Source organism: Felis catus, chromosome A1 (genome assembly GCF_018350175.1).
Source record: "Felis catus isolate Fca126 chromosome A1, F.catus_Fca126_mat1.0, whole genome shotgun sequence".
Lineage (NCBI taxonomy): Eukaryota > Metazoa > Chordata > Mammalia > Carnivora > Felidae > Felis > Felis catus.
This window is the reverse complement of record NC_058368.1, coordinates 208,342,737-208,356,474: the sequence shown is the minus strand read 5'-3', so window position 1 is coordinate 208,356,474 and position 13,738 is coordinate 208,342,737. Positions and strand designations below refer to the sequence as shown.

General features: G+C 44.5%; 1 protein-coding gene across 2 annotated transcripts in view; it reads left to right on the top strand.

Moving 5' to 3' along the window:
- Positions 1-13,738, top strand: part of EGFLAM (EGF like, fibronectin type III and laminin G domains) — a 179,515-nt gene that overhangs the window by 68,821 nt on the left and 96,956 nt on the right. For both annotated transcript variants that reach the window (XM_019811656.3, XM_011286450.4), the window contains exons 5-6: positions 5,181-5,298; positions 6,593-6,728. In XM_019811656.3, coding sequence (XP_019667215.2) covers positions 5,181-5,298; positions 6,593-6,728 — 254 coding nt within the window. The remainder of the gene's footprint in view (positions 1-5,180; positions 5,299-6,592; positions 6,729-13,738) is intronic.

Here is a 13,738-nt window from a genome sequence, read left to right as displayed (position 1 = left end):
GGGTTATTTTGCAACAAAGCATCCAGCCTTGCCTCCTCACCCCCCAAAAAGGGTGTGGGAAGGGGGCAGTGAGGACTGCTGAATTCACTCTGGACTCTACTCCAAGAAGGCAATTTCCCTCACTGTCTTTCACTGTCTTGTATAGAAATAAAAGCCAAGGGAGATAAGCATTTTGACTTATTCTTAAACTTCCACAAGGCAAAAAACAAAACACTTTGTTTTTCTACTTCAGAAAGTGCATATACAGCATCTTATCTAATTTGATGCAAATCATTATAAGACATTTAAGGATGGAAGTAGAAAGATTTGTGGATTTCTGTGGTATTTTCATAAAGAATCCAAGGGTTATCACTAGTCACGATATAGTGAGAGGTTTCATTTGGGGCGATTTATGTCAGAGGAAGAAGTGATGGTTAAATCACTGAGTCCAACTCCTCTTTCCATGGCCCCAGCTACTCAGTGCCCTTGACCCTCACTCCCTCCTGCCAACTAACCAGCTAGTCAAAACAGGAAAGACACAGGAAAAGACTGGAAAAAGTTGGCTTCTGGGAGGGCCACCTTCTATCTATCTATCTGTCAATATACCCGGGCTGAAGGTAGGACTACTCTTCCATATATAAAAGTTTGTTTTTCAAGCTACATAAGCAACTTCCACAAGTCTAATGTCTTTTGGTTTTCAATGATAACTTAAAAATTTTTGGTACATAAACTTCTGTGCAGTAATCTAGTCTTCAGTGTTTATGCTAAGTATTTTTTATTGATTTACATATATTTAAGGGGCAACTGTGTGGCTCAGTCGGTTGGGCATCTGACTTCGGCTCAGGTCATGATCTCACAGTTGGTGAGTTTGAGTCCCGCATCGGGCTCTGTGCTGACAGCTTGGAGCCTGGAGCCTGCTTTGGATTCTGTATCTTCCTCTCTCTCTCTCTCTCTCTCCCTCTTTCTCTCAAAAATAAATAAACATTAAAAAAATTTAAATATATTTAATATTTTTTGTACATGTATTACCGAGTTAGAACTTGGCTTTGGAGTCAAACAAAGAGGAATTCAAATCCCCACTTTGTCACTTAATAAATTCATGTCCTTGAGCAAATCATTAACTTTTCAGAGATTCTGTTTTCTCCCTTATAAATGAAAATAAGAGTGCTATCTCCCACATATGACTGAAGGAAGATTTAAATCAGGCTATGTGTTCCTGGAACAGAGAAAACACACAATAATACATGCTAATTGTAGTTGTATTTGGTATTGGCTCATAGCTAATGTCTTTAATAATCTATAACCACACCACTCCTCTCATACGTCATATAGCATATAGACTTCATGGGAGAAAAGGATCCTAAAGCAAAAGGCTGTGAGGGTATTGGCTTGAAAGTGTATTTTTTACTGTCATAGGAACAGCCTAGTCATGGCCTATGAGAGAATGAGAAGCCTTATATCCACTTGGTACCACCAGTCCCTTAATTTCTGACTAGCCATGGACCCCAGGGGACAGATAGTGGAACCAGGGTGCACAGATGCAGAGAATTAGGGCAGAAAGGGGGCTTTGGAGTGAGGTCTGTACGTTCAGCCACGACCCCTTGTGTAGCTGCATGTAGGATGGCGGGGGTCAGAGTGGAAGGGAGAGGAAGATTGGAGACAGAAACCTTCAGGGAAGCTGGAGAAATGGCCCAGGTAAGGATTCAGAGAAAGTGGAAGAAGGGAGCAGATCTGAAAGGCATGTGGAGGTGGCTGGAAGGAAGTAGGTAAGAGGAAGTCAGCCTTGTTGCTGGAGTTGCTAACTCCAGGGACTGGGACAGAGGTACTGGGCCGGAGGATTCAGTAGTAGAAGCTGGTTCTTGGTGAGGTAATCTGCTTGTATTGGATGCCTTGATTTGATTTCTTTCATTCATTCACTTTTCCTTCATTCATTTATTCATTCATAAAAAAGCATTGCTTGAGTATTTGCTACCTGTCTGGTAAAACTATTCTAAGCTTTAGGTTGCCAGAGGACTAAGGACTTGCTCCTTCCCTCAAGTGGGTGGGGAGGAGGTGACAAATAAACAGACAATTACAACCTAAGGTGAGTGGTGCTAAGATTGAGGTACACCAAGGACGCCAGGGAAGCACAGAGGAGGGGGGCCTCACCAGACTGGAGGCTGGGGGTCAGAGAAATGAGGTAATGTCTCAGCTGAACTGAGTCATGAAGGATGAGCAGGGGTGAGCCAGGCAAGAGTGGAGAGAAGGGCATTTCATGTGGAGGGAGCAGCAGGTTCAAAGGCCCAGAGGCAAGGAATTGAATGGCATAAATTTGCGCCCTGCCAAGTTCTGAAGTATGCCTGGAATACAGAATGCAAGGAAGGGAAGAGGCATGAGATGATGCTGGAAGGATGAACAGGGGGACACACTAGGCTATTCTAAGGGGATTTTTTTAAAAATTTTTTTTTTCAACGTTTATTTATTTTTGGGACAGAGACAGAGGATGAACGGGGGTGGGGCAGAGAGAGAGGGAGACACAGAATCGGAAACAGGCTCCAGGCTCTGAGCCATCAGCCCAGAGCCCGACGTGGGGCTCGAACTCACGGACCGCGAGATCGTGACCTGGCTGAAGTCGGACGCTTAACCGACTGCGCCACCCAGGCGCCCCCTAAGGGGATTTTTAAATGGGAAGTGACAGGCTCAGATTTGACATTTAGGAAGATAACTGTAGCAGGTGGAGTCCACGCTGGTGATGGAGGCAGCGTGGGTGGCAGGGAGAATTGAACCCACTGTCAAAATTATGAGGACTTGCGCTTAAGTGGCCATGAGGATAGATCGAAATAGATTCCAGTGACGTGAAAGAGTCCTGGTGCCTGTATTGGTAACTGACTGAATGGTGGTTAGAGAGGGGTGAACACAAAGGGGCAAGTGTCAAGAACTTGTGGTTTGGGTAATGAGGAGAGAGAGCACAAGAGGGGAGGCAGTTTCTTATTTGGTTTTCAGTAGCAGGAGGAGGAACAATTAGTTGAGCTTTGGTTATGTCGAACTTGAGTGGCTTGGTAGTTGTGGGGTAGAGATGTCCTAGAGACAGTCACAAACCCATGTCTGGACATCAAGAGGCAGGTCAGAACTGAGAGGCAGATTTGGAAGATGTCAAGTGAAGGTGGTGCTAGAAGCTAAGGACGTAGTAGATGAGCTGCCCCAAGCAAGACTACAGAGTGAGAGGGCAAGATGGTGAGGGGTGAGTCCCTGAGAAGGACCAACACGTACGGGGCAAGCAGAGAGTGGGGAGTGGGTGGAGAATATTGAGAAGGAGCAATGAGAGAAGTAGAAGGAGACCAAGAAGGAGCCAAGAAGGCTTCCAAGGGAACCAAGAAATTTAAGAAGCAAGGATAAGCAACAGTATTGAAAGGTGTAAAAAGTCATGTATGGAGAGTCATTTCCATTGGATTTACTACAGAGTTACGTAGTAACTTTGGTAAGAGCATCTCAATAGGTTTATAGTGTAGAGAGGCCTGGTGAGGAGTGAATCGGAGGAGAGAAAGTGGAGGTAACCCCTGCCCCTGTAGAGAGGAGGTGGGTATATGCGTGCTGACCATTTTTAAGGTGGGAGAGATGAACACAGTAAATAGAGAAGGACCAGGGAGGTAAGAGAGGGGATGGAGTTACAGAAGGTGGACAACGGATATAATTCAGAGCACAGGGGAGGAGCCAAGCCCTGGACCAGGGGTTCCTACACCAGGTTGCCCATTAGCCTCAGCTGAGGGCTTTAAACTGACCACCAGAGCCCAGCCTTCCATGGACTCTGATGTAGGTAGTCTGGAGTGGAGTCCAGGCACTGGTCATTTTTAGCGATTCTAACGTGCGCTCAAAGTTAAGAACTACTGTAGTATGTCTTCGGTAACTATTTGTTGAATGCTTTAAAAGTTGTTTTGATCCGTGGGTGAATTCTCCTTAGCAACAGTGAAGAAGGTTTGGTCATCTGCAGAAGAGGTTACGAGGAAACACAAGGCAGGATCCCTGCTCTCAAGTCGCTGACAATCCCATAGGAGAAATAGTAGCACATGGTTTGTAGTAGAGGAAAGTGCTAGATTAGTGGCAGAACAGTTGGTAGGGTAAGATCAGGTCGGGTGGTCAGGAGTAGTGGGGAAGATTTGGGTCTCAGAGAAGGGTTGGAGCCTAGCTACGCAGAGAAGAGCAAGGGCCCCACACACTCAAGTCAGCAGCCATTACCACCACTTCTTGAGGACGGCTTCGGTACCAGTCACTTTACACACATTATCCCAAGTAGTATAGTTCTGCAGGATTGTTATATATATCATCTCCATTTTATAGAGGAAGAAGCTGAGGCTCAGGGGATGTGCCATCAAGGCCACGGCTAGGAATAAGTGGCAGGATCAGGATTCAAGCCCAGGACTCGTTGATTCCAAAGCTGGTGTCCTTTCCGCTACAGTGTGCTGGGACCAGTGAGACCCAGACTCCCACTTACTGCGCAGCACTGTAGTCCCAGGGACATACTGCTTTTGCCAAAGCCTAAAGTGGAGTAAGTGTTCTTCAGCTGGAGCTTTCTGGTCAGGGCCATTTGTGTAGGTGAAGTTCACATACGCCCTTCATCAATGTGGGGTCCCTGGACCAGCAGCAGCATTTGGAGACTTCTTAGAAAGGCACATTTTCAGGCCCCTTCCCAGAGGTACGAGTCAGAAACCCTGGGGGGTGGATGGGGGCCAGACCCAACGATTTAGCCTTCTTAGAGATTCTGATGCCCTTTAAAATTTGAGAACCAAACTTGGAGTCCCCACTTTAGTACAAATCAAAACGTCAGTTTGCGGTTGTGGCTAGTCTCTGAACATCTGTGTCGTGCAAGTGGAGAGAAAGAACTGGTGGGTTCCGACCCTCAAAAAGATTGTTACCTCAATTTTAGCAGCCCAGTACTCTGATCAAAGAACTCAAATGTTAAAAATCATATCTGATAGGGAGAATGAGTCTTAGTTCTAGAACAGTGTACAGATTCCAGTAAAGGGTAATTCTCTAGTTGTGGGAAATATGTGATGGTGTTTTCCTTTCTGCAAATTTTAAAACTTGGCCAACCCTAGAGATGGCAAAAGGGTCTCTGTCCCCTGTAGTTTCACAGGGGCCTTGAGATGCAGCCCTCATGGAAATTGTCTGGTTTGCTCTACTAGGACTTCTGGTCATTGACACATTTCCCGTTTGGTCATTGACAGGAGGAAGTGATCGGAGACTTGAAACCAGGCACTGAATATCGAGTGAGCGTAGCAGCTTACAGCCAGACTGGCAAAGGACGGCTTAGCTCTCCTCGGCACGTTACTACTTTGCCCCAAGGTAAAATGGGTTCAATTCATTAAGATTAGGAAAGCGATGGGTGCTATTCATTCATTCCTTCCTTCAGTATGTATCAGTGAGGACCTACTGTGTGCCAGGCACCATGCTGGGCTCTGGCGGTGAACAAAACTAGGCACAGCCTTTGCCCTCTCAGAACTCAATGAGGTGGGTGAAGACATTACCTAGTTAACGTGTAGTCACAGATTGTGGTAAATGCTGTAAGAACGTACAAATGGAGACCCCATGTAGGGGTGAGGTAAGAATTCTCTGGGGAGGTGACTGCTAAGTGAAGGTCTGACCAGTAAGTGGGAATCAGAAAGGGGAGGAAGGACAGTGGGAGAAGAGATTTACAGGCAAAGGGAACCCAACAAAGGCTCACTGTGCTGGACAATGGGGGACAAAGGTTACTCAATCATCATTGCTCACAAGCTCATTGTGGAGGGAGAGGCAAATGATAGGTGAGTAGATCCAGGGCATCTGAGGTCTGCGCAAAGGGCTCTGGAGCACTCAGGAGGGAGCACCTCCCCTACTCCAGGGATCAGGGAGGGTTTTAGAAAGATCCAGATTTTGGGCCCGAACTTTGAAAACTACATAAGATCCTGCTAGCAAGAGAAGACAGGAAAAAATGTTTCTGGCATAAGCAATAGTGTAAACAAAGGCCGGGAGATGTGAAAGTCTAGATATGAAGAGTAATAGCAGTTACCTTGGGGTGATAGGATCATGGGTGACTCTTACATCTTTACCCATGAGGGTATTTCCCAAATGTCCTACCTTTAGGATGCATTCTGATGGTCAAGGCAAAACACACACACAACACACACACACACACACACATACCTTTAGGATGCATTCTGATGGTCAAGGCAAAACACACACACACACACACACACGCACACAGAAGAACTGAATGTAAGTGACAGCAATGCTCTGCATTCAATTTTCCTTGCAGGTATCAATTCCAACCTGCAAACAGAGATGAAAGGTTACCAGGAGGTGGGAGTGTGGTTGAGGGTTTTAAAGAGTACACACCATTGTGTGTCCCGGGGCCAGGGGTCCGGACGTAATTTAGTTGGATTTTCAGCCAGGAGGCTGGGGGAAGAAGGGAAGACCAACTTTTAGTATCTCAAACCTTACATGGTGAATCCAGTTGTGATTATTTTTTGTGTTTGGTTTGGATTTTGAGGCTGTTCTGAACAGAGATCTTTAGGCAATGGGAAGCACAAGCTTTTTATATATTAAACATCCCCAGCAGCAAAGACCACCGCCAACTCTAGGTGTTTGCTGTCCCACCTAGATTCCTGCCTGCCTCCATCAGCACCCCAGCAGCCACATGTCACTGTGGTCTCTGATTCTGAGGTAGCCCTCTCTTGGAAACCTGGAAAGAGCGAAGGAAGCTCCCCAATTCAGTACTATTCTGTGGAATTCATCAGGTAAGTTTGTGTGTCACATTTAAAAGCCATATGTATTGACCTTGGGTATTCCAAGCGTGATAGGATGCTACATGGAGAGCCGTCTCTGCTGTCTGTGTCTTTAAGAGATGACAAAGGCTTGAAGACCTGCATTTTTACCCGGCCCTTGGGCCAGCACCTGTCCCCACTCCTCTTTGGAGCCGGGTCATCTGGTAAACCCATCTGCACTCACTGTACCTCCGCCTCATTTCCCCTTCACAGTCAGGACTATCTTAAGCTCTGAAAACTCCCAAGGCATCATTTGCCAACGAGCCTGCCTGCATTTTCACTCTTGAAACCCGCCTCCCTGGCTTTGCAACATTACATCTGAAATAAATATCTGATGGTGATTTTTCTTGAGGGAGGGGGGGAAAACATCGATAAGTCATTGTTTCCTTCACATCCTGATTTGCTGTGGGGCCGGTTTCTTGGTTCAGTTTCAGTTTTTTTCTCTCATCTGCCTCTCCAGTTCTTGTTATTCAGCTTTATCAGAGGGTACAAGAGTGACAAGAAATTCTTCCGAAAGCTTACAGATATAAAACCATGGATTCTCAATGCTGCTATGTAGTTTTAAGCAAAAATAAGTAAAACTAAACCAAACAAAAACAATGTGCACGCGCTCCCCCCACCCCCACACACACCAAGCAAAAAGAATTCCTAATCTAAGGTCCTTTCTCTGACTCCAGTAACAGCTGGAGTGTGAACTGAGCACCTGGCTGATGGAGACGTCTGCATAGTTAGTATTCTCTACATTAAAGGCGGGATTTGTCTAAAGCCTGCTGCTTCCTGATTCATAAAGGGACTAGTTCAGCACCTCGTTCCTGAGGCTTTCTGACGCTGGGACAGATGATTCTGCCAAGATTTGATTAGCTCTGCTCTGTGGCTTGACTTCCTTGCCTATTCCTTGGTAGTGAAAAATAGATACTTGTTTCTTCAGAGAAGCACTCTGCACGGAGTCCCTTTAGTGCCTGAGGACAGAGCTGGTTTCAGGCAGGACTTATTGACTTGCAAGTGGCAGAAGCCTGGAAGAAGACGAGGCAGTTCTGTGTTGACTCCTGTGACTCCAAAGTCCGGTGGAAAATCCAGATTCAGGGAAGATGTGATCTGTTCCAGAGCAGCCATTTGTCTCCATCCATCTCTGTGCTATGCTTTCCCCTGTATTGGCTTCATTTTCAAGAAGGCTTTTCTGATGTGGCAAGATGGCCACCAGGCACTGAAGACTTGCCACCCACTAGCGTAGCTCCCCACAGGAAAAGAGGGGTCATTTCTCAGTGGACCCACTTGAGTCTCAGTGTTCACCTTAGTTGGCCAGGGTTGGGTTCCTCTCCATACTCTGAGCCAGTCACTGTGGCCAGGGAGGAGGCTACCCTAATTGGGCAAACATTTGTCATATTCTGAGCTCTGGAACTGGTGGGTCATTCGCACCTGAAGTACACGGATGGAGAGAGTTCGGGAGGGTTGGCTCCTCAAAGGAAAATTGTGGTGCTATTAATGAAAGAGGGAAGAAGAGATCCTGAGAAAATTAGAGGAAGGAAACGACGCCCACTGCAAAGTTCCAGACTGATGCTCATCATTGAGGATAATCGGCAAACCTGCTGTTGAACAAATTTGGTAGGCAAAGCTGGGGTGTGCCTGGAATAGAAGAGATTCTAATGCTCATTCCGAGAGTAAACAGGAAACACTGAAAGTTTCCTAAAACTTCGGCTTGCTCATCTGTAAAACTTGGGCTGAAACTTAACATTTCTGATTCACATTCATTCATTTGTGATGCATTTCTGTCTAGCACACCCAAAGCAAAGTGTAGTACTTTGAAATTTGGGGAAATGCAATTTTTTTTTTCCTGCGAGCCCAGCAGACTGTCTGTATAACCACCAGCAAAGATGATGGCTACCATTTATTTTTAATTGTGAGCTAAAACATGTATTTTTAAAACTTTTTTTAAGTCTGGCATATTGACAAAAGGTAGACATTGCAGCTTCTTAACTTGTGTGCATAACTGAAAGTGGACGATGAAAGTGATTGGATGGGGTTCGAACCAGAAGAACCGGAAGAGAGCCCTGCCTCCACTACCTGCCGGCCAGGAGGCCCTGCGCTGATCACTTCCAGCCCTGATACTTCAGTCCCTCTTGTAGCTCGGGCTCCCCCGCAGGATAGCCTGATACAAGGGCTAGAGTGCAAGTGGTTTATTTTATTTGGAAGCAGGAATGAGAAAGTGGAAAGGGTGAGACAGGGAAGGAGGATGAATAACTATGTCGCTGAAGTCATTTCTGGAGGTAGCAGGGGCTTCTATGGAGGTTTGATCCCACTGAGCACTCTTTGAAGTATGCAGAATCCCTCTCAAAGGACAGGAGCCATTTACCCACTGGCTTCCGTTCTCCTCTGTTGATTGAGGGTTTCCTTCAGGGGCATAACTTCCCATATTTCTAGGCTCTGCCAGCATGTAGATTAAGGACAAGGATCTCAGGATAGAAGAAGGTGTGATATGAGCACAGCAGGTGATTGAGCTTGGATCCTGGTCTGTAAGGCAAATCTGAGCTCACATGAAACTTTCCACCCCCAGCTGCTGCTGCAATGAGAAGTGTGACAAAGGGAGGTGACTTGGAGCCCCCAGACGTTGACTGCCAGTCCTTATCTGCAATTAGATGGGTGAAAACCTTCCAGCCTTACAGTGGGTGGTCAGGAGGATCAACTGAAATCACATATGAGAGGGAACTTTGTAGATATTAAAACCTACAAAAGTGTAAGATACATATGGGTGTTATGTACCTACATGTAATAATTATACTTCGTCACCAACAGAAATGCATTTTAACATTGAAAACAGTCTCTAACGTTTGAGGGCTCAGGTCCCCAATTTTTATGTACACACATTTAAAAATTATATACCATTCTAACAACTCTTAATTTTTTAAAAAAAATCTATTTGTCTTGACCAGTATAATTTTACCATGTTTTCTGAAAAGCTAACTTTGAATTTAAAACTCTTGGACATCTTGGAGTTTCAAATGGAACATGGCAGAATGGGGAAAGCTGACCCCTATTCCCAGCCCCTATACTAGGAATTCTGCCTCTCTGTTTTCTTCCCGAATATGTAGCTTTGGTCAAATGATTTTATCTCAGAACCTCCACTTCCTCGTATGTGATATCAAGCTGGTGTAATTCTCATTGGAAAATTGTTGGTTACTGTCTTCATAAAGTGTTTCGCAGATATTGAATATCTGTTAGTTTCCTCCCCTCCACACTACTACTTCTTTGTGACAAAGAAAGAAGTTGAGACTCAGTTGCTTACGCTGCTTTGCCAAGGTAAAATGACTGGTTGGGAACAGAGTCAAAATTTGGAAGTCTCCTGACTTCCAGCTCAGTACTCTTGTGAAGCCCTATATCCCTTTCATGTCTGTGATCCACCTTCAGAAATGGAAGCATAGGGGCGCCTGGGCGGCTAGGTCGGTTGAGCGTCCGACTTAGGCTCAGGTCATGATCTCACAGCTCGTGAGTTCCAGCCCCACGTCGGGCGGGCTCTGTGCTGACAGCTCAGAGCCTGGAGCCTGCTTCTGCTTCTGTGTCTCCCTCTCTCTCTGCCCCTAACCCACTCGCATTCTGTCTCTGTCTCTCTCAAAAAAATAAATAAACATTAAAAACTAAAAAATAAAAAAAAGAAATGGAAGCATAGACTCAGCCCGCCCAGAGCCCTGCTGGTAAGGATACACGAAGCCTCATCTTAGGCTGCTGTTTGCTGTTGTTCTAGAAGGAAAGCTTTCACAGCTTCTCGTGGTATTTAATGTTTGGCTGCAGAAAAAATCCCCATATCCACTTGTAAACGTCTCAGAGTCTATCCGATTACGCGTGAGTGCTCAAGGATACGTTTAGAGAGAGCTTTTCTGAGGGCTAAATCAGAAACTGCAATTAGCATGAGAAGCTTCTGGGAGTCTTTAGTCATCATTCTATTTTCCCCAGAAAGGTCTGCTTCATTTTAATATTAAATTCTTTTTTGCCCAGATACCTCCTGTGTTCAGAAACACCTGTGACAGGTCTTTAGTTTCTTGTTATATCCAAGAGGGAGGCCTTTGGCAAGCCAAGACTAGGAAATTGTAGAAATCAGTTCACCGCCGGAGGTTATCCTCAGATTTCAACCACCTTAATGTGAAATTCTCTTCCCAGTCCTGTCCCTGGAAGAACAGCTTCTCCTCTGTCTCTCTGCCTTGGTAGGCACTTCTACATCAGTTGGTCTTCTTAGTCGATGAGGATAATGATATTAAAGGCTTTGTTAAGAAATAATAGCCTAGGGGCCCCTGGGTGGCTCAGTCGGTTGAGTGTCTGACTTCAGCTCAGGTCATGATCTTGCGGTTCGAGAGTTCAAGCCCCATGTTGGGCTCTGTGCTGACAGCTCAGAGCCTGGTGCCTGCTTTGGATCCTGTGTCTCCCTCTCTCTCTCTGCCCCTTCCCTGCTCACGCTCTGTCTCTCTCTCTCTCTCAAAGATAAATAAACATTAAAAAATTTTTTAAAAGAAGTAGTCTAAAAACCTTTTTAAAAACGATTTAACTGGCTGATAAAAGCTTAACCTGAGGAATTACACTAGACCAGAGTCTGGGGGTACTGACTGCTTACTTGCTAGTTTGGGTGATATTTCAGGTAGACATTGTATATTTATGATGCTGTCTTGAGTCGTGGGCTTAGGACCAAGCAAAATTTTGTTTCTCATCCCGCTTCTACCTCCTTAAAATGAAAGACATCCTTAGGGTGACCACCCTGAAGGGGTGCTCTCCGTGTCTTAGTCTCTGGTTCAGGCAAGATGAAGCTTTTCGTTGAGAGTAATCTGATCTCCCCCAGAGTTGGCCTGGGGGCTATTTATTTGCTTCCTCACTAACAGTAGATTTTTTATTTTAGTGTAGAAAAAAATGTGAAGAGGCCGATTCTAAGTAAGCTTAGGCTGTAACATATTTTGCAATGTCTTTCAAACGTTTACCTGCTTTTTTAAAACAGAAAAGCCATGCATTTGAGGTGAAGGAGAAGTTTTTTTTTTCTAAAGTGATACTGAAAATTTCTTTGGAGGCAGCAGTCCTTACTGTTTATTAAAATAAGAACCAAGCATAAATATAGCTACCTATGTTTTGAAATATTTTAGCTATAAATATCTGAGCAGTTTTCCTCCTGCCTAAGAATTTCCCCAGGGTAAGTGCCTTTCTCATAAGCAAAAAATATATACTATGGTGGCAATGAAAACTAAAGGCCTAGAAAAATATTCCCTATCTCTGATGTTCCATTTGGGGTGCCATGACCCACATACGCTATCTATCAGGTTGGTTACAGGTGAAAAACAGTTTTCATTTAACTTAAGTATAGTTTTTCTACAAGTGTGACCTGATGGGCTAAAATTGCTTGAGTTTTGCATTGACAGTTGCTGGAAAGGGTAGATTAAAGCTTTCAGTGGCTGTTTACTTTTTGAGTTTTAATTTTAATTCCAGTATAGTTACCATGCAGTGTTATATTAGGTGTAGGTATACAATATAGAAGTTCAACATTTCCACACAGTACCTAGTGTTCATGATGGCAAGTGCACTCCTTAATCCCCATCACCTATTTCACCCATCCCCCCATTCACCTCCCCTCTGGTAACCCTCCGTTTGTTCTCTAGAGTTAAGAGTCTGTTTCTTGGTTTGCCTCTCTCTCTCTCTCTTTTCTCCCCTTGCTTGTTTGTTTTGTTTCTTAAATTCCACATATAAATGATAGTGGCTGTTTTTAATTAAAAAAAAAAGTCCACACTGGCTTATTTGGGGTACATGTGAAAGTTCAAAATATTTCTGTGTATGTATTAAGGACGCTGGTCAAGAACTGTTGATCTCAATCTCAGCCCAAGACAGTTATCCTAATAAATGAGAAAAAGCAATGCTTGCCCTCTTTTCCCTTTCACACCTTTCTGCTCAGATACTTCCCTGGTCTCTTGCAGATGCCTTCCATAATAAGACTTGCAAAATTCATCTTCACACAGGGCTGCTTCTAAGCCGATTGCAATGCCTACCTATTGGTTTCGCGTGAGAATCTTAAGGTCATACACACTTGGGTGGGTTTTTTAAATTATTGTACAAATTGATATTTTTGTCAAAGCCATCTGTCTTTCCATCCTATCAAAAACTCTTCCTTAGTCTGCAAGTAACAAATGAATTTAATTAGTTTGCTCACAGGAAGTTACCTTGTAAAGGCTGTTACTAAAATAAAGATGAAATCTGGGATTCAGGATAGAAGCTCAATGGATTATGGATTTTCCTTGAATAGTTTTAAGGGATGATGTGATTTGACTCATGGTCAAGGTCACGGCCTATGAAGGTTAAAGTTTCTCGTTCAGAATTGAGACTTTAGAGAACAAACTGAGGGGAGGTGGGTGGGGAAGATGGGTGAAATTGGTGACAGGGATTAAGGAGTGCACTTGTTGTGATGAGTACCTGGTGTTGTGTAGAAGTGTTGAATCACTGTATTGTACACCTGAAGCTGATTTAACACTGTATGGTAACTATACTGGAATTAAAATAAAAATTTGAAAAAAATTTTAACGTTTATTCATTTTTGAGAGAGAGAGAGACAGATAGACAGAACGTGAGCGGAGGAGGGGCAGAGAGCAAAGGAGACAGAATCTGAAGCAGGCTCCAGGCTCTGAGCTGTCAGCACAGATCCTGACATGGGGCTTGAACTCATGATCTGTGAGATCATGACCTGAGCTGAAGTTGGTCACTTAACCAACTGAGCCGCCCGGGAGCCCCTGAAATAAAAACTTAATAAAAAAAAAGAATTGAGACTTCTAGTCTGATGCTTGGTTTCATCTTTCAAGTTAGAGTTTGTTCAAATGTAGAATCAGAAGACATAGCCCAGAGCTGGCCTCTCTAATCCTGGGCCTGAGTTGCTCAATTCTAATTCTTAGCTTCCTTGTGTATAAATAAGGCTGGACCATCTGCGCTCTAGAACCCAGTGACCCTGGTTTGCTGTCCTCGTGACAAAGGTG